Source organism: Acipenser ruthenus, chromosome 25 (assembly GCF_902713425.1).
Source record: "Acipenser ruthenus chromosome 25, fAciRut3.2 maternal haplotype, whole genome shotgun sequence".
Lineage (NCBI taxonomy): Eukaryota > Metazoa > Chordata > Actinopteri > Acipenseriformes > Acipenseridae > Acipenser > Acipenser ruthenus.
The window spans coordinates 25,481,326-25,503,771 of NC_081213.1; the positions used below are offsets into that span (position 1 = coordinate 25,481,326).

A 22,446-nucleotide genomic window follows, 5' to 3' on the forward strand; every position below is an offset into this window, starting at 1 on the left:
TATATACCACCAAACTATCTGCCGATGTACAATGCGAAAGGAAAAAACAAAATTGAACATAAACAATACGTAAACGCAAATAAAAACTCCACAAAACCTTAGTCTTCAAATCTCCTTAACTAAGAAAAAAAAGAAACCCCTCCTTCCACTCATGCAAACAGACAGCTGTAGCAAACTGCAGCATTCAACATCAGACAACAGTTAAAATGGCTTCAGTCTATAGTAACCTCCTGAGAAGACCCCTTATACTCCCCGGACCAGCCTCAGCAACACTCAGGCACCAGATGCCCTTCTCTATTGACCTCGCACTATATCATAAAGATCAAACAGGTACTTACAAATGACAACGTCTGCATGCCATCTTGAAGCTGGGGTTCTATCTGGACAGTAAATCTGAGGAAGCACAAGTCACTCAATACTGGGAGGTGCAAAATCACGTTCACTGGCTTTGCATGTTCATTGAAGCTTGGTCACAATGGGACATCATGCACAGATGATCCTGTGATGTAACCAGCATCACACATTGCATCAGCAGGACCCAAAGCAAGCAGGGGATGGGCATCAAAACAGTCACTTGCTGAGCATCCTCTTACAGGAGGATAAGGAAATGCAACATACAACAATGCAGCTCCAGAATCGCTGCTTTCCAGTTACCACATTTAGTGTGGAGACACAGCCAGTCATTTCAAAAGGCGTTCACATCATTTATCTGCTGCGTGTGGTTTATGTGCTACAGATTAATCTTTGGTCTGCAGTTGCTACCTCTTATTTGGTAGCTGTAGTACAGTCCAAAGCAGCAGCAGCAGATTATTGGTCCACAGGTCTCCTTGGTAACAGCAGTATGTGTTGAGGCACATTTAATTCCATTTACACTGCTGCAAAATCAATGCATTGCTGTTTGCAATGATATAAACAGATGAGGCGCTTAGGACTAATGAAGTACTGAATAAACAGCTTGGCAGGTAAGCTGCTTAATTACAATGGGGGGGGGGGGGGGGGGGGTGTTGACAAGTGGTGTCTTATTTAAATGGCTGATTTTGACATGCTGAAATATTATGGTAAAGTCTCTGGGAAAGCAAATTTAAAAAGCTATTATGAAAACTATAAAATTCACTTGAAATTGAACTGATTTGAAACTACTGTATGTACGGTGGGTCTGTAGACTAAAATAAGAAAACTTCAATACTACAGTATAATAAAAATGTTTTTTTTATTTTTGGAAGTTTATCTGTTACACAAACCTGCTCAAAAGGTTCCTCATTTTTCAGTATTACTGTGTATTTCCCACTTAAACCACGTGAACAAGAGGGTATTTCTACTCAGGAGTATATAATGTAAAGTACGGCATCTCTATTGGCCCACTCCAACATGAATTAACTACACCATGGACAAAGTCGGATTCCACATGCTCCTAAACTGTCCTGGAACCATGTGAAAGCAAAGTGGTGATCCCAAATCACTATGTTTCCAACCTGTAACAAATAACTGTTTATATAGGATAGATTCATTGCAGCATAATTTTTCCCATCCAGATCATTGACCAAGTCCTCAACAAAGTTCATAATAACTTCAGAGACCTGCATGACTAAAGACTAGTCATTGAAATGTTTGCCAAATAACATCACCTAGTTTCTTTTAGTATTATTGCATATCCTTTAGTGTTTTACAGTTCTGGATAAAATATATATTTTTCACAAGAAACAACTAAAGTCTGCTTCTTTGTAATACACAGTAATATTTGTTATTAATCTACATTATTGTTTTCATAGCAGAATAGTTTCCTATCAAGTGCCTAGACAAAAGTATCTTCATTCAACGTTGCATGCACTTGGAAACTCATCCCGTGACAGTGAAAACCCAGAGGCACATCCCTGAAAACATCAATCACATCCACTACCTAAAAATCAGCTGTCTATGTGATTAAGGAAGAGAAAAAAGGCCGGGTCATTTTTAGGGGGAATCTGTTTGACACAGAGGATTGAATTTAAAAGTATTTATCATCCTTGAGAAATTCCTCCAATGAGCTGCATTTCAATGAGAAAGCAAGATGTTGGCAGTCTGCTTACCCAAACCAACCTGGCACTGCATGTCAGCTTGAGGAACAGCTCTTCACCTCTGTATTGTGGCAATGTGGCGAGTGTATATGCAAATGTATGCGTATGTGCAAATACGCACACATTTAATGACTGGAATTTCTGACCCTGGAATATTACCACATGCATGGGTACAGCTCTAATAGCATACAATACTTTATATACAAATCTGCTGTACTGTAACTTTAGATAATCAGCAGTATGGTAGGGGGTATTGAATTATCCCGAAATTCCACAAATAGTGACATTTTTAAGTGTATTCATATTAGTTTTTTCCCCGATTTATCTTGCTTTAATTTCCAGAGGGTTGGTCTCTTGGGACTTAGTTCAGTTATCTAGACAAGAAGACAAGAAGGAAACACTAGAATGGCTAATAAAAAAATATGAGTTTACCAGTGGGGTTGAAATAATTCACTGTGCATCGGTGAATCATGACAATTCTTTACACTAAGTCTCGTCATACCAAGGTTGTGCAAATTTTGAGCAAAATAACTGCATAGTTACTTGTAATCTACCATAAGCCTTGTCATACTCAGCACACCATTGGAAACTTAAAATGTGGATAGGTATTGTGGGCTGTTGTTTCAATACTGGCCTGTAACACAATAAACATCCCTCATCAGCCATTCCATATACAGCACCCTCAGAGACTAGAATCATTCAGCATTAAAAAGGACCAAAGGACCATGGACCAACAACATTTAATCAAAGAAAGTTTATTAAAGAAGAAAATGAAGCACAGGGTTTACACTGATCCCAGACTGGTGTGACACAGTATCAGTTTGTTTCAGGAGAACGACGCGTCTTGACATTTAACTTAGAACGTAGACATTATCGTTTCTTCTTACGAAATTGAAATAGGCTAAAAATGTATAACTGCAACCATTAACACACGTCAATGCAAGAATGGAAAATTGTACATTTTCACACCGATGGGAGAATCAAATAGATGATGGCAGTACAAAGTGGCAGACAGAGAGAGAGAGAGAGAGAGAGAGAGAGAGAGAGAGAGAGAGAGAGAGGGAGAGAGAGAGACCTAAAATACTAAGTCTAGAAGTCACTATAGTACTCTCCATTCTTTAGTGCATATTTGACATTTCTCAAATTCTAAAACAGTTTGTTATTTATACTTTTAAAATAAAATAAATAAATAAAAAGAGATTAGGCTTATGAAATCATAATGTCTAGATTTAGATTAAAAGTACCTTTAATGTCCCTGCACAACAGCAATTCAACGCAGTTGTTAGGAATTACAAAGGGACAATAAGGCGTACATATTCTTTGATTAATCGTTATTATATAACGTTGTGCTCAACAATCAAGCATTAAATTTTCGATTTGGTGATTTATTAAGATTGATCAGAGTCATAGTCATAATGACTGGCAATGTGTTATTGGAGTCGTTTACCAGAATTACTTTTCACGAGGCTGTGGCTGCATGGTGGACACATGCTTGGTTTCACTGGCTCATCACAGGCCCACCTGTTGCACAGCATCTCTATGGTCATCTGCTTCACGGGCAAGCTAATCGCTCAACCATTTTATTGGGGTTTTTATAAGAAGGTAATGCATTTAGTCTCTCAGCCATGCAAGAAACAATGCAATCTGACATTGGGTACAGTTTTTTTTTTTTCTCCAATATATTGCTTTTACTGTGCAAGAACAAAACATTTTTTTCTGCCATAATATAGGCCAATTTGTGGTATAGCCAGTTTGTGGTACTTCGTTCAAAGTGAAAGACATGAAAACCCTTTTCTGAAAATACAGTACATAAAACCACAGGAGGTCTACAGAAGAAAGGTGGAGAAACTGCTCTACTGCAGAATGCTGCACACTTATTTCTGCAGTTAACATCCAGCAGAGGGCAGTAAATGCTAAAATAATTTTTGGTCAGTTTTCCCGTACTTGACACAGCTGCAACCTTTAAAAAAAAGTGTTCAGCAAGAGAATATAATGAACAAATAATAACGCTGTTAAAAAACACATTAACATTACACTTGAATAGTTATGTACTATGTACTACAAATGTCAGATGTAACACTTTATAGCTTCTGGAAAACATATATGCTGCATAAACAAGGACAATTTCTTAAAATTCTGGGCAATAATAATTGGCAATTGAGCTTTAAAACACTTGCAATTAAAGGTGCAAAGTTAAAACAGTAACTAATTAAAATATCACAATTTATATGTGCATTCAAGTAGCAAACAAGCATAGCACCCAAAACCTCTTTGCTCTATTTGCTTATGTAATTTGCAAAGACTTTTTATAGTTGTCAATTCCTTACTTACAGTGTCTTAAAACAAGTCAGCAAAGAAAATAACTGCTTTGTCAAAGAGTGGGAGAAATGTCATGATTCCATGTTACCGGCAAATCCAATTTAAATCTAGCAGTAGCTTAGAGCAACGTCTATGTTTTCTAAAATCTTGCTATTATTGATAGCCATGCTGTAAGGGAATGAGAGAGAGAGAAAGGTTATTCTTGTAAATGCTGAGAGGTCAGAGGAGCACACAACCGTCACCAAAAATCAATGACTCACACAAACACACATTATTAAAAGATGCTGTTTTTTTTTCTTTACCCCACCCCTTATAGTAAATGGGAGATGATATACTGTTACACCTCTGCATCTGTATTGACAACCGTCTTCAACTCAGAACTAAGCCGTGCTTAGAATCCTAGCTCAGGCAATAACCTACCCTACTGCATGACCATGACCTCACAGAAAGGCACTGGCTGACTGAGCTACAAAACTGAGCCAACAGGGACTTACTGTAAGCAGGTGAGATCTCAGGAAAATGAACGAAAACATTAAAAAATCCTCCTTTTTTTGGGATGAATTTTATGTGGGTGCTGGATGAATGGCACTGGAAACTGTAGTCCTCTATTTAGCCCCTCATTGCCCCACCAATGTGCCACAATAGATAACTTCTGTTTAAGAAGGGTAATTCAGTCCCCATGCCATCAAATATTCTATTCTGTGAGACTTCCTGTCAAAGGTGTGCATTAACGGCATGATATATGTGACGGCATTTTTGTGATCAGGCATCTCGACAAGAAATACAAATAATTATTAGATTCACTGGTTAAGAAGATGACACTACGCTGACACTTGGTCTCAACAGAAAGAGTTTAAATAGCAGCCTACAGGCACACCTTTTGCTTACCAGCAGGACTTACCGAAAGTATTTGCTTTTGACAGCATGCGCTCTCACAGCTACATTCCACCTTTGGCATTTTTCGTAGTTTTAGAAAGCAGGGACAGTATCAGCCTTGAAAGCTACATCACCAAGGTAACAGGGTTGTTCTCTTTCATGCTTCCCCTGTGTGTGGGGCCGACGCATCCCTGTTAAATGAAAGCCGCGGCAGCGCTGGCTGCAGCTACCCTGAGAGGTGCTATTCTGTTTGATGTATCCCGGTTACGTCAAAAGAGCTGATGGTTTTCTTTCACACAAGCCAAAAAGCCTTCAGTAATTGCTCCGCTCAGTGTGCTGATTTGCTACCCGAGGGAAATCTGATGGTGTCTGATATTTGAGCTTCAGTGGAGTGAGTACATGCCCTCCAAGAGCCAAAAAAAAAAACACAAAAAAAAACCAATAGGAACATTTGACACACATGCAAGCAGGGAGGCAGGCAATCATTTTACACGCAATATCGGTTGAATCCCAATTCAAGCACTGTTTAATGGCCTCAGATTCTGCATACAAGAAGAAATGAGCTTGTATTTCACTCTCCCTCACAGGGCCCTGCTTGCAGTGTTAGCAGCTTTCGTGTTGCACCTTTGCTCTGAATAGAGAGCGCTACACACTTCCCGCTCTGTAAATTCCTCAAAACAAACTTGTAATTTCTTTTTTATTTGACAGCTATTGTGAAACAAACCAAAGGCAGTAAACTCCCAATAGGTCAGGTTGTTTACTCTTTGGAAGCATGAGAAGTACACAGAAACCAAGCTGTCTAACTTGAGATTCATAACAATGGATGTAGCTTTACAGTTTTACAGAGAAACTGTGTTAGCATTGGCTTTGTCTACAGCATGGTATGGTACTGTGTAGTATAGTATAGCGTAGTACTGTATAGTATGGTATAGTCAAATATAGTGGAACCAACAGAATTGAAAGGCCACAGCCTAAACTGCCTTGGAATAGACGGCTGGGTAAAAAAAGAAAAAGGAAAGAAAGAGAACTCATCAAGGACATGTGTGAAATGTTTATTCCTGGCTTCAGTATAGCTTTTTATAGTGTGTGAATGACTGGCAACCTTCCACACATTAACAGCATTATTCAGACGGTGCTCAATCTGTTTTTGTCTTTATCTCCTACGCATTTTAGTGTACACAGGTCACGCTAATCCAGACTGTTCCTGTGAGATAGCACTTAGCCTCACAACACTTGCACACCATGCATTTTTTTCTTGCTCTTGCCATTTCTGTTGGTTTCAACTCTGTATTTAATTGTCACATCGGGCTGACTGGAATTACCCTCTCCCATCTCCAAGTGCAAAGTTAATCTGCCAAATGCATGCTTCAGTGAATGAGTAGAAACCAGAAAATACTTGTACAGTACTATATATCTTGAACCCTCTTCTCCTGCAGTATGACTGAATTACTTGTTTCTAACAGATGCAATATTCAAGACCTCAGTAGAGTGACTATGTGGTGTCAGGTGTGTTAAGACAATAATTTGGTACGAGACTGACCCCTACAGTGTAAACAGAGATAGTGCATGTTACGGTCAATATTGTAGTTGTATGGATGTGCATATACTATATTTATGCACATGCAGACATACCACATTCACAAAAGTAACTTACAAAAATAAAATAATAATACTATTCTTCTGGTTTCTTATTCTTTCAAGGTCACGAGTATTGGAGTCTAACTCCTAGACAGCGGCAGGTACAGTATCAGTACAAATTCCTGGAAATTAAATAAGCTGTTGTGTTTGTAAAAGATCAAAAGCATGACAGCGCTTTCTTTTACGCACTCATAGCTGGTATGCAGCTGATGAAACAACTTCCAAAGATTCAAATCTGTAACGTCTTTCCGTTGCATTGAGAGACACTTCAAAAAGAAAAGCAACTTACAGCCACCTTTTCATAGAACAAAAAATGCTCCTTAACTGTCCGATTTCTCAAAGAACACTCTACATGCATGAGTAAACAAGCAGAAGGACTTTTCTGACAAAGACAGATCAATGAGGGGGCAGACAGGCAGGCAGGCAGACAGACAGGCAGACAGGCGGACAGATACACACATACAGAGAGTAGCATGCTGCTGCTTCTTTAAAACTATCAAGACAGTGAAAAAAACAATGGCAAAGTTTAATTCAGCTCTTCCAACGTTGTTTACACAGTACAAGGGATTATGAATTGGTTGCCAACTTATCGAAGCTCAATATTTTTCCTTTAGAGACCAACGTCTACCCTCCCAGCATTTTTATGTTATCTATATTGATGTTGAATTTACGGAGAAAGAAAAAACAACACACACAAAGTGTCCCTGGTTTCACTATTCACAGCTGTTCACTGGAAACAGTATCAGGGGTTTAGGATTTGTCAAAGGCTGTCAATATGGATACACTGTGCCGTACACAGTGCATATCACACCCTATTAAATGGCTATGCTAGTCCATTCATGTTCATCTCTCAGAAGGTCATGGAATTGAGAAGCTTTCAGGAGGTGCGCATGTGCTGGAGAATGGTGTCAGGATGAAGGCTGCACAGAGAATGAATGCGCAGTAATTGAGCTTGCATTAGCAGCTGCATAAGGTTGGTTTTGCATATAGTATATTGGGTTCTGTACAGCATGCACTCATATTGGACTTTCTCTACTAAACTACAAACATCTTATGTCAATGTATTTTTTTTTAAATGGATGTGTAAGCCAGATTCCATTCTAGATTTTGTATATAACCAATCTACCCATTTTAATGGAAAATGTTTTTTTTTTTTTTTTTTTTGCAGCGTACACATAATGACAAACTAAATGGTTAATTTGTCGTTACAAAAAAAATAAAAAATCTAGTTTAAAATGTATATCCTAGAAAATGTGCTGGCTAAATGTGAAATTAAATGCAGCAGGTGCAGTCCTTGAGGCAATACTTCTCAGTTTATTAGTGAGGAACGTGAACAAGGATACAGGAAGGTTATGGAAGATAATAACAACAGAACTTTACTTTGAATTGCAAAGAGTAAACCAGAACAGACAGTTGCCAAACTACTTTCCATCATGCGTCTAAGTTCTTGTTTCAAAACATAATACTTAATATTTAAAATAACTGAAATAAAATGAAAAAAAAACATGTTTAAATGTGTTGTGCATTTACTGTATATGTGATGAAATATGAATACTTCATATTCACTGAACTAGCATATTAATTAATGATTCTGATTCACAGGATACCCACATAACAAGATAAGCTATTTATCACATAACCTCTTTATAATGGAGCCTATATAATCAGTAGTGATGAAAAAACCCTCATGTAAAAAGTGAGGAATCAGATAGTAGTATTAGCTCTGTACCGTATATCAAATAGTTTTCACCCTGGATTATTTCCAGATATTTCTATATTTCTTCTAAATCTTTGCCCCAAAAGACATACTATTTGTACTGTTTATTAATTAATGTAGTTGAATGACACCCCCACAATCAGCCTTTGGCAGAATTTAGCTTTGAAAGTGATTTACTTGAACCCAGAAACAAACAAAACCAAAAAGGTCTGATGGGAATGCTTAACTATTCAATGTTTGTAAATAAAGCTAGATCAAGCATAAATAATGATTTTCAATACAAGAAGAAACAGAAATGTGAATAAATTAAAATGATGCCTTTAGACAGAACCTATAAAATAAATCTCCCAGCTTATTAAAATTTCATTAAAAAAAAGTATAAAATGATCACGCTTTAAAATAGTTTTTGCCCATACTTCAGTAGCACGTAAAAAGTACAAAGTACAAACGCGTACAGGCAGACATGCCTGATGCAATTTTAGATGATCTTGTGCAAGAGCCCCATAGATTAAAATAACTACAATGCTATCATTAGTTGAACACTTTTGAAAGCCACGGGTGTGTCATGGGCATTCCCTTCGTTTTAATAAAAGGGGCGATTTAGTTCAATCATATGCGCTGTGATGTGTCTGCTTACTCCAGTTGATCACACCGCACGCTACAGCGCTCCAGAAGACAGCAACCCTTGAAGTAGGGTCACACTTTACCACTCACTCAATACAATCCCCATAATCAAGAAAGACACCTAAGAGACATGCTTCACTTGATATATTTGTCTCATCTCATAATTTAGCTGCACCTGAAGATCTAACATTAGCTCAAATTCGATGAGAGGATTCTGTAATATTTAGCCTAACTGTGCTGCCACCTCTTACACCATGCTGCATTCCTTATGATTATCAGAATCAGCTTGTTGCAATTTACTGTAATATTAAATTACTGTATAATCATAAAATCCTCCTTATCATACCAGTGCCAGACAGTTCCTATTATACACCAAGCTTTACCCTTTTCAATTCATATGATATATTTACCCTGGCAGTCATCTGTTTGAAAAACCAGATGAGGGTGCATGGCAATAGCTTATCAAGCAGACACGCACGCACGCACGCACGCACGCACACACACACACACACACACTTCCAAGGAAATTCTACTCTAAGAATAGGATTATAGGTGGCTTTGAATTTATTATCAGAGCAATGCTATCATGCAATATTAAATAGTTTGTAAACCACAGACCAAAGGTTGTACGGCTCACAATCATATGAATGGATGAAAAATAGAGGATACAAGTCATTGGTTATAATTAATGAAAACAATGAAATATGTAACCCCCAAAATAGTTTGGACCTTATAATTATTCTGTGTGGTTCGATAGCCGATAAAAAGTAAAACCCAGTCTTCAGCAAATTTACATTTGTATAAACATTAAAAGAAAACAGTGCTCAGCAGACAGTCGGTCGATACACAAAGAGGATACAAATAGTGGAGTAACATTACAGCACAGCAGACGGCAGAAACAGATATAGAAATGAAGCAAAAGCCTGTGGATAATGCTCACTGACCTTGTGAAACAGAGCAAGACTGAAGTAGGGCAAGTACATAGTGGGCAGAACGCACAAGATAAAGGCATTGCTTGGTTAATGTGCAGGGTGGATGTACAATCAGTCAGATAAACAGTTTTGTATCTGTAATGCATGCATTGGGTGTTGTGTTTCTTCTTTGTAAGATGATATTCCAGTAATAGATTTTTGTAAGAAGCAACACTGATTCTGTAAATGAAACCAGGTTGCTCTGCACACTCATGGAAAACATATTTCAGCTTCATTTAATTAATGTACAATCTGATGATAATACAGGAGCTGGAATAAAAAGAGTGGGCTTCCCATGAGGGTTAGTAATCTTATTTCTCTGCTCTGCTTAGAAAAGAACTCCTATATTAGACTGGTTAGAAAAACAGACCATACAAGTTACCACTCATCTGCCTGATTATTACAGATTTCAGTCCTTTCAAATCACATCGAAGCAGAGCTTCCTCCTAAAAGCGCTGTGAAAAAAGAAATCGTTGTAAACACAAATACCCAATTGCACATTTAGATTTGCTCTATTTTCTTCTGAATTCTTTTGAAATCTTGTTTTCCTTGAACTGCTATTGTGACATCACAGGCTCAGGGCTGTTACCATAGTGCCAGAGCTCCAAACAATGACATCCATTTACCGAAGATTGTGAAGTTATAGTACATAAGACTAACTCACACTCTGCAGAGAAACGGACTGATGATAATGGGCCAGATACAAACTAGTAAGACATTGTAATTGAATGGCTCCTGCATACAGTACCAACGTTCTTTATTACATATGTATCTGCGGAGATGTGCCCTGTCCCCACCTCCTGATCTGTACTCCCTGAGGAGCCAGATGTTCTGGATTTAGGGATACTTCTCTGGGTATATTTGCACACACCCCAGATCTCTACCTACAAGAGGACACAAGAAATGGCCAAGAAAGGAAGGGACAGGCTTAGGAAAGATTGAAAGTCACAGCAGATATGAAGAGGAGAGGAGAGGAGCCCCAGTCAAGAAAGAGAATGGTGGGTGAAACTCTAGAAGAGAGAGGAGTTAAGAGAAGACAAAGGGTGAGAAAGATTCTGCCCACTCAGAAGAGAACGGCCAACCTGGCACTGCCAGCGACCTCCGACCCCCATCCAGCAAGAATCTATCCCCATCTCTCTGATCCCAGAGAAAGAGGGCATTATGAAGAAGAGTTAGTGTGATGGGATAATGGGGGCTGCATGCTGCTTAAGACAAGTGGGAACCAGAGCCAAGCATGGAAGCAGAGTGCAGAACAGCATTGGGGCATGGTTTTTCGTCATTTCATTTTATTGTTACCTAGCTTGTAATCTGAATGATTATAGGATAGCTCTTCTCTCTTACTGCAATTGCAGGTCTCAACCAACAAGCATCTCTCAAGGAACAGACTTTGTAATACATTAGCTTGGATCAAATCTTTTCTATTCTTAAACGATGAACAGAAGACAGAACCTAACGAGTTAAACAGATTTTCCAGTTCACTAAAATCCAAGCTGTAAAGTAGGCATATTATCATCTGCACTGAAGTGGTAAACTATTTGTAATCTATCTATCTAAACTATTCGCATGAAGCGACACATTATTTACACTCCCAGAACCTGTCAATAACAGAACTCCTTATTCAGATCTGAAAAACAAAACAGAATGGATCATAATCTCAATGACTTTAACACTGAATTCTGCTGGTTTAACCTACAGGGGTACAGAGTTGGACTCTAGGCAAGTCGAGAGGGTCTGTTATATATAGGCATTTAAAAAAAAATATATATATATATATATATATATATATATATATATATACGGGCAGCAGTGTGGAGAAGTGGTTAGGGCTCTGGACTCTTGACCGGAGGGTTGTGGGTTCAATCCCCGGTGGGGGACACTGCTGTTGTACCCTTGAGCAAGGTACTTTACCTAGATTGCTCCAGTAAAAACCCAACTGTATAAATGGGTAATTGTATGTAAAAATAATGTGATATCTGTATAATGTGATATCTTGTAACAATTGTAAGTCGCCCTGGATAAGGGCGTCTGCGAAGAAATAAATAATAATAAATAATAATATATATATAACTCCTATGCTTCTTGGAAACCAAAAGGTGGCACTTGTGAGTCTCAGTTTTCATGGAGTGAGAAAAACTGCCAAAGGAGAAAGGAATGAGACTTGTCACTCCCCCCCAAAACATAACCTTTTCATCAAAATATCAAAATGTCAAGCAAGCAGTGAAAATGTTAACAGTGGCTTTCTGCCACGGTTACATTTTTTGCTAGAACTCAACAAAAGGAAAGACTGAAAAACTGCTCCTCCTATCCCATCGATTCCATAGTCCTTACTAACTACACCTTTCATCATATATCTACACAGGACTGTTTATGCCATTGTGCAGATAGGGACGTGTGAAATAGGTACAGCACGCATACTTTGTATCCAGCAGTGTGCATTCAATTTTCTTAGATTGTCTTCTATTGTATACCAGGTTTGCTCCACTGACTTGCTGTTAATAAAAGATACAAGAATATGTAAATGCCTGGAGCTGATGATAAATGAACTCCAGATTGAAAATGGCACTTCATTTGTAATAGGAAAAAGTTTTCTCCCTCTTTTAAAAAAAAACTAAACAAAAACAAACAAACAAAAAAAGCTGTATCATATGCTGACCATTGTGGTCCAAGGACAAACTTTTTGACTGCACCTACCGATATTTCTAAAAAAACAAGAAAAGTGAATGTTTCAAAACTTGATTCCTAAACTAGGTTCTTACCTTGTTTAATAAAATTAATAAAACTACAGTTTGTGTACAAATTAACATAGCAGTCTTTATAGACAGACAATAACAGAGAAATCATCAGCAGAGTCAATAGTGACACTCGCAAGACCCATATTTACAATCTGAAAGTACTCACTCAAAAGCACTAATTCTAACTCTGTATCACTTTTCTCCACAAGCTTTCCATAAAGAAGTAACCGCATGTACAGTATTTAAACACACTTTTGCTCAGAGACAAAACCAACGATATAAACATGAGGTAAACAAGTTAAAGTATGTATTTTTAAATGCTGTAACAGAACCATATGTCCATGATATTTATTGCACCAGAAATGTGTTTCTTGTCCACAGTTTCCTCGGATATAAATCTGTAATCAAATGAATGGTATTGTTTACCAATTGAATATGGACTTTCATATGTGTGGCAAGCATCCTATTAACTGCGGTCAGAGCACAAGTACATCATACGGTATTTTAAAACCTAGGAGAGTCATGCCATTGTGCAGGTTTCCTTTGTGTATTTATACATTTTGAATTGTAGTGCTGATAACATGGCAGTGGTCTCCACACTGCCCTAGCAAGCTGCCTCACCCTCTTACAATGTGAGAGTAATCGTCACCATGACAATCAGAATCTTTAAGGGGCTCCCTGCAGATGTACATTAGTTCTGTGATGCTGTCCACGGGCCAGGACCACCAGCATTTTTTTTTTTTTATTGCTGTTGGGCAAATGCAAAACACAAGAAAACTTGTTTGATATTTGCAAACTGAATTCATTACTATTTACTATACCTTAGCAAACAGTCATGTTATTCTAACCATATTATTTTCCTTTTCCCCCCTTACTTGCAAAAATTATTCAAAATAAATGAATTTATTCTAGCCCTGGCTTCGCTGGCTCTAACCAGTGAATAACTACAATAGCCGAAGCATTTATAAAATGGAATGAAATCCCAGCCGACAGAAACACTTCTCAGGGTTGTAAGTTGCATGTACACACATTGGCATCAGCCATCGTTCACAGGCAAGGGCTGAGTCAGAGATATTCATTTGTATTACGTCTCTTTAAATATTGTTATAATATCAATGTTTTTTTTTCCTCAGGGCAAATTACATTCCTTATTCCATTCCAAGTTTACATTTACTGTCACTTTTAAAATCCCTTCAGCTGTCTGTGACGAACTGCATGTGTCTTCAGTGAAGATGGAAAAAAAACACAATGGGTTTTTGGGTGGATTTTAGCTGGCTGCAAGACGGATAATGTTTTGTACAGGCTGCCTTGGAATGATTTTAAAAGGACTCGGGTGTCACAGAAAACCTAAAAGTTGTTTACAGCGGAAAGTACTTAGACACAAGCCCAGCCAACTACTGTATCTTTCAGTTCAAAACGCAGTCATTAACCCAAATTACAGCCACCATAAGTTATATATAAACTGCCTATGATTTACTACTGTCTGATCTTTCTGAGTAAAAGCCTCCTAAGCAGCATCAGGGTACATTGATTAATTTGGATTAGTTGCTACTCTTTCTTTATTTACCCCAATAAACAGATCAATGGCTGCTGCTGTTTTCTTTTTTTCCAGCAGATGGTGCTAGTGTATGTTCTGAGATAAGCTCTTTGTTTGTATCAGGTTTTATTTATTTCTTTGTTCAGTTATGGTGTAAAAGTCCGTCACAGATGGAAAAAGCAAAGTTGTAATGTATACTGAGTGTCCTCATATTATCCAGAATAGGTGTACAAAATAATTCCCCTGAAAAATAGAGGAAAAGTAATTTTCTTGCAATTTTTGTATTCATTTCTTCACAGTCCAAATTGCTTTCAAGGATCTAGCTTTTGTTTGCACAGTGAGTGCAGTGATTATATCGTAAACAGATTTTGGAAATAAATACATGACCTGATAGTGCCTGTTCTTTCACAGACAATGGAACCCATCTTGAAGTTAACCTTCAAGTAACCTTCATTAAGAAACACTGTTGGCACAGGGAAATAGTGTTATCCGACTTCATATCTGAAAGCTTCATTTCGAAAGCTGTGGCAATCTAATTGGTTTTATTCAAAAGCACTGTATGTGGTGGAGGGTGACACAAATTCCTTATAAACAGAAAGGACTAGTCAGAAGTAATTATCTGTTTGTCCATAAGCTCTATGCACTTTTACCAATACATGAATGGGACATTGGGACTTTAACTACAGTACATTCTCCACCTTTGCTTGATGTTCATACTGTAGGGAGGTAATATTACTGTATTATAAGTCATGTTTACAGCACATTAGAAGCTATGAGTGGCAACTACACTAAATAATTGTGTTGAGTGTCACACTTCGTTAGTTCTTATATTCCAACAATTTAGATAACATTAATTACAGTCGTTATCGATTCAGTCCTGACTTATAATAGTCATATATTTGTGTTCATCTGCTGCCTCCCTCTAATCATATTGTTAAGTGTGACACAGCTGCTTACCCCACAACAAAGAATACATAAGAAACCACTCTTAACCTATTAATGGATTTTCAGTTTGTATTAATTTTTTTACCAAAATATCCTCAGGATTTACAAAATAAATACATTTTTTATGGATTATTACCCGATATTTGGCCCACTCAGGCATGTAAATAATACATTAGGTTTGGTGTTGTAGTGTCGGTGTGCATGTACTTAGACATATAGTTTCTATTCACACAACTTTAAATCATAATTTAAAAAAAAAACTAAACTGAAAGAGGTAACTGTAGTAAGGGCCTGATTTTCAAAGCTTGATAACTTAGATTGTGTACATCTTTAATTAAGTAAATCAAAACACAAGATTAAATGTAAGTTAAAACAAGCAAAGAAAAATACGTTTACCTCAAATGCACTTCCCAAGTATTGAAAATCAGGCCCTAATACAAGAATGAACATTAATACCAGTGTAATTAATCTGCGTCAAAACATTCGGGGTCCACATTGGTGTGTCCTTGTGGTCCCGAGGATGTTTAAATCAACATGTTTTTCCTGGTTAAACGTAGGAAGCAGGATGAATACCTGAACACTGTCTGGGCTGACATTGCTTTATAGCATTGTTTAATAGCTCTGGGTCTTGTGATTTCATTTCCTGACCCAAACTCATCCATTTTGTACTAGACAGGAACCACCCACAGGTTACAGAGCTTCACAGCTCAGGTACATAGTTCATTAATTGCGCTCTGAATCAGGCAGCGGGTGCTGGTTTCACAGAGAGTGGTGTTCTATTAGCATACTTATAACACTGATAAATTTGTGATCTTTGCTGGCTTTTAGAGTGTGTGACAGCTGGGCTGGTGTAGCCGAATGCTAGTCTTTCCAATCATTATATCGTACATCAAACAGATTGAGGCGAGTTCATTGGAAATAGGAAAGTTGTGAAGCAGGTGTGTTGCTAACACCGATGGATGTCTTTTTAGGTAATTGATTAAAATAGCATTGACAATCAAACCCAGGATCTCATTAAGTAAGGTATGAGCTGCTGTACAGTACAGGTTAAGCAAGCTTTCTGCAAAGTCAAGCTGATGCACCTCAGGGTTCACCTGAAATACCACCCCTGCTATTCAGTCCCAAGCAGAGACTCACAATGTCAATTGTTCCAGAGCAAAATACTCTAGGACCATCCTTTTCTCTAGGATCGTTTATACTGGTAATACAATTAATCCTAACCTCAAATCACAATTGTGCCAGCAAACCTTTAACTTCATTTTAACCTGAACATTGCTCTTCGGCTGAAATTTCACTTCTCTAAAGTACAGCAATCCCCTATTCCTAATCAATGGACACTGATGTTGCCAAGCAACCACCTTTAATGACAACTTGTGACATCTAAGCACACTAAGCGGGCTGCATAGATGGCTTCTGACAGATCTACTCTTACTTTATTAAAAATAACACACAAAAAACCATAAGCATATGGGCTTGTCAATAGAGTTTATATTGGTTTTGAGCTCAAATGAAATTTAAAAAGAATTAGGGAGATGTATTTAGTTTGGATGACGCAGAGCGAAACCACAAGGACATCAAAAACATGTAAAGGCATATCAGAAGTTACCTGATGTATGGTCCTGAGTTGTGTGTTCAACTTATTTACTGTAACCTATCTGTATTATTATTATTATTATTATTATTATTATTATTATTATTATTATTATTATTATTATTTTATGTTATCTTCCGAGCAGCTTTATTTTGATTCAGTGTCAGGCTTTTCCCCCTGAGATGACAGACTGGTCTGCCTGTTTTGTCCAGTGTGTTATAGACCATGCCTATGGACATCGAAGCTATCTCTCCATACAGTTTATTTAGACATAAAAAACAACACAATGACAAGCCCTTGAAAGAGTTGAAAAAGATTATGATAAAATAGCTTTGAGAATCTGGTCCAATGTGTTATTGAACTAGTCTATGTGGTTAATAATTTAATCCTAATCAAGTAATTCCATAACATTGTAGAATGAAAGTGCAGTGAATAGATATTTTGAAATATGACCATCAAGGTCATCTGTTTACAGTCATACCATTTGTGTCTTGCATTGTTCCATCATCATGGGATTTTTTGAATAGTCTGTACAGCCCACACATTTTTAAAAAAAGAACTGTAACTAATAAACAAATGAAAAACAAGGACATGCTTTTTCATCCAACTTTAGGAAGCAAAGAATTGGAATCAAGAAAAGCCAGGTCATCATCATTCCACAGATTAATAAATAAATAAATAAATAAATAAATAAATAAATACATTTTATATATATATATATATATATATATATATATATATATATATATATATATATATATATATATATATATATATATGTACAGACGTGCTCAAATTTGTTGGTACCCCTCCACAAAAAACGAAGAATGCACAATTTTCTCTGAAATAACTTGAAACTGACAAAAGTAATTGGCATCCACCATTGTTTATTCCATATTTAATAGAAATCAGACTTTACTTTTGATTTTTTATTCAACATAATATTGTAAATAATAAAACAAATGAAAAAGGCATGGACAAAAATGATGGGACCGCTAACCTAATATTTTGTTGCACAACCTTTTTTATCCTTGGTTATCCTTGGTTCTTTTTCTACCATTCGCACTATCCTTCTGTTCAATCTGGGGTCGATTTTCCTCTTGTGGCCGCGCCCAGGGAGGTTGGCTACAGTTCCATGGACCTTAAACTTCTTAATAATATTTGCAGCTGTTGTCACAGGAACATCAAACTGCTTGGAGATGGTCTTGTAGCCTTTACCTTTACCATGCTTGTCTATTATTTTCTTTCTGATCTCCTCAGACAACTCTCTCCTTTGCTTTCTCTGGTCCATGTTCAGTGTGGTGCACACAATGATACCAAACAGCACAGTGAATACTTTTCTCCATTTAAATAGGCTGAATGACTGATTACAAGATTGGAGACATGTGTGATACTAATTAAAGAAACTAATTAGTTTGAAATATCACTAAAATCCAATTATTTATTATCTTTTCTAAGGGGTACCAACAAATGTGTCCAGGCCATTTTAGAATATCTTTGTAGAATAAGCAATAATTCATCTCTTTTCACAGCTTCTTTGCTTTATTCTATGACATACCAAAGGCATGCAAGTATACATGATAAAATAGCTTTTAATTTCATCACTTTTCAGTAGGAATGAAGCATTATTGTAAGGGTACCAACAAATTTGAGCACGTTTGTATGAACAACAATAATAAATGGAATGTAAAAATACATTTCTACATCTCTAAAGTACACACAATATCAGTGGGCCACAGTTTGAAAATCTTTCATTACTGAGTCCACAGAGGCGAACTGCAGTTTTTATTAGCAAGCAGAGATTGGCAGTCTTAGCCATTAACTAGATTGAACAATGAGGCCTTGAAAGGGATCTCTCCAGACAGTTCCTGTGTGCTGTTGAGCTGATGTGGTATTTCAGTGTGCTAGCTTGTTTCATTGACATGTCTCGGCTGCAGAGTTATTTGGCATGCTGTGCAGGCTGGTTATAAACCCTCAGAGACGGCTTCATCTCACTTTACGAGTGCCCATGACCAGTGATGGACAGAACTGAACTTTGTCACGAGTATAGGTGTGGAGTCAAGTCCTTCACATGCAGGAGCATCAAGGCCTTCGCACTTACTAACATTATGAGTCATAACTACAGTAAAGACTTAAGCACTGGGGTAGTTTGTTTCTGTATGGGTGGCATGTAAATGGTTATGCATGTGCAACATTGTGATTCTCACAGAACATTCCATATGGAGTCTCTACCATTAACTATTTCAGGCAAACTTGTCAAATTACAAAAAAAGTTGAAAAATTAGACAGGTCCGTCTCGCATACATTACGAGACTATACTATAATTTTATCCCAAAGCTGAGATCCCCTTTACCAAGCTATTGCAATTACCAATTCATGGCAATTCCCAATTGTGGTATATAAAAAGTAACCCAACAGTGTTGCGGTGTAAGGTGTCCCCATTCCTCTCCTCAGCTTCACATACAGTAATCACTGAAATCTGGGCACCCAACGAAGGTTTGTCTCAAAGAGAAGGGTATCAGTTGACAAGTAAGAGCAGCTGAGCTACATCATCTGGTAGGCTACTGTTTGCCAAATGATTATTGCAATGGGCAAATAAACAAGTACTGACTGAAATAAATACTTGACATGTGGTATGTCTACTTGCACTGTTTGTGTTACTGGGATCAAAATTAATTACGGCAAAAATATAGCAAATTGCATAATATTAAAAGACACGCGTAATACACGCTTTCCTCGTTTTTGCATACCTGCCAGTATTTGTTTTTGTCTGGCCTAAAAGATTACAACTACTGCATTCCAATCAAGCTCAAGTTCTATAAATTACATGCTTCCATATTCTATACATCTTCTGTGCATGTTTATGTTACAGTAATTACCCAGAAACAAAATCAAAACAGGGCAATTAGTCGCTGGAAAGAAATCCTTCGACTACACCTTTGTTCTAAGCAGTGTGCACTATTTAATTTGCATGTATAATCTAATTAATTATTAGATGGAGCAATCTAATCACAATGCTGAACAGTAAAGTGGGTGACTACAGGTCAGCATAGAGCCACACAGGACTACTTCAACATGATTTCTCTTTGATATAGCTTACTAAAACGCAAAACACAATCTGCTTTTCATGTTTTCTTTTTTTTTTTTTTTTGCGGTGTTGGGTCTTTAAGCTATTTATCACCTTGTTACTCCTCTTTATATTATAAATCCCTCCTGTACCCACATGTTAATATCAATAAGAATCATTTCCTATTTCATTCTTGTGGGTGCCCATCTTGTAGAATCTTAGAATTCTGGATCTGATATCAAGATAGCAATGCTGTCTGTTTACTCACTGCAGGATATATTAAAAAAGGATTCATGCACAATACCAATGAATAAGACATTGAAAAGGAGTTTAAAAAAAAAAAACTCTTAATAATGCACTCTCTAAAAGAACCGCTGAGGGAAATGACAAAGCACATTTTATATACAATAGTAAACCGCATGGGACTAAAAAAAAAACCTTTAGCAGTTTATAGCAATGTACGCTGGTATATTTTATAAAGCTCAAATGGATCATTTATAAATTGCAGGCTTTTGCTGTAATATATATATATATATATATATATATATATATATATATATATATATATATATATATATATATATATAAGCAATAAGACCCGACACAGAGGGCATTGCCAGGCATTATACTGTTTGGGTAATGGGGCCCAAGTCGAAGTAAAGGGCGATATTACAACCAAACGGTTGTATAATGTGGAGGGTCTTATTGCTTATATACTTCAATGTTACAGCACAATTAACTATAACTTCTATTGACTTTAACTGCATTTTTAGGTTTTCCTTTTTTGCCACTTATCCTGCCACATAAGCACTCTAAAATGAACATTCTATAAATATAGTCTTTTCCTAGGTAATTGATTTGAATATTTCCAGATATCGAGCAGTTATTAAAAATGCTTCCGGGAAAGTTGCCTAGTACTTGGACAGCAGAAGCAGTGCGACGTTTGGAAGAGCTTGATGAAGAAACCGGTTCAGTTTGCCCGACAGTACTTCTCTCTGTACTACTTACAGCGACTGTAGACATCTCAGAGGTGCTCGTATTTTCCGAGATGTTTTGATTTAGCCGTTCCTCAATTGACATCTTATTAAAAAGGTTGAAATTTACTTTAAAACGACATTTTGTTAATAGCTGATGGAGTGATTTTGTTTGGTTTGTTTTTGTGATGCGGTTACAAAGATTCTAAGGCCATATATCAGGGATTATATCCCCCTAGCTCAACCGTACTTAGAATGCTAGGAATCTTAACATTGAAATATATATATATATATATATATATATATATATATATATATATATATATATATATATATATATATATATACACACATACACACACACACACACACACACACACACACATACATACACATGCCTTATGGTCGGCACCTCTTTTTGGAAAAAGCTTTGCTGTGCATGAATGCTTTTTAAGATGATATATATTATGTCTTGATGTTCATATTTAACTTGAGGGCACATAGAACCAGTGCTATTAGTTCAAAGCATAAAGAAATAGACAATTCCTGCCTCTGATATATAGGTCATTTGGCAATGAAGGGAACAATACTGTAAATGTGGGATTTGAGTAAACAGTATCCACAAGTGAGCTTTGTTTCTTGTGGCACAGTATTACACATGCATTACTTTGTATATCTTTTTATATAAATCCTAAATGTAACTTGTTCAACATCAAGGCATATGAAATACAGCCGAGTTAGTTTAGTGGCGGCCTGTCCTACTGTACTGCACGTAATGCAGAGTGAGAGAGATGACAGTTTAATTTGAAGAGTTTCAGCTTTAAAAACAGACCTTTGATTTGCTACTTTGTACTTAAAAGCATGGAACAAATTGAGTGAAAATGACAAATACAGTATATTCCATTCTTTAAGAATATATACTGTAAATGGCATTGACAGATTATGGTTTGATGTTTTCTGTCAAATCCTTTTGTCATGTGTTTTAGATACAGTTTCCTTTTAAGACAAAACTACTTCGTATTGGCCTTGGGAGATTGTTAAGAGTCCAACAAAGATTTAACACCAGTGCTAGTTTCAAAGACTAGCCGGCATTCCACTGGTAGGAGTACAATCTTGTAGACACGAAGAAGAAATGATTACTGGCAGGTCCCCCTATTACAAACCAAATTAAATGAACCAGTGTAGGGGGTACTGGTCCCTAGTCATAAAGCTTTAACTCAAGGCAATTTTGATGGATTAAATAAAAGTTTCATATGGATGTAACTTTTCCACCAAGCTGTTGTTAAAGACACAGTTTCATGAGCATCAAACTTTATCTTCTCACAACAACTTATCTGAACTTCCATCAAGACCCGTTTTCACAGCTGTATGAGCATCTCAATAGAAACCCACTCTTGTAGG

General features: G+C 37.0%; 1 protein-coding gene across 4 annotated transcripts in view; it reads right to left on the reverse strand.

Moving 5' to 3' along the window:
* LOC117971357 (IQ motif and SEC7 domain-containing protein 1-like) overlaps positions 1 to 22,446 on the reverse strand; it is a 161,294-nt gene that overhangs the window by 93,966 nt on the left and 44,882 nt on the right. Inside the window, exon 1 of one of the 4 annotated variants that reach the window (XM_058999844.1) lies at positions 339 to 520. The exons of the other annotated variants lie outside the window; for them this stretch is intronic. Within the exon in view, the coding sequence (XP_058855827.1) occupies positions 339 to 361 (23 nt within the window). The 5' untranslated portion in view covers positions 362 to 520. Of the gene's footprint in view, positions 1 to 338; positions 521 to 22,446 lie in introns of those variants that run through there. 4 annotated transcript variants of the gene reach the window in all.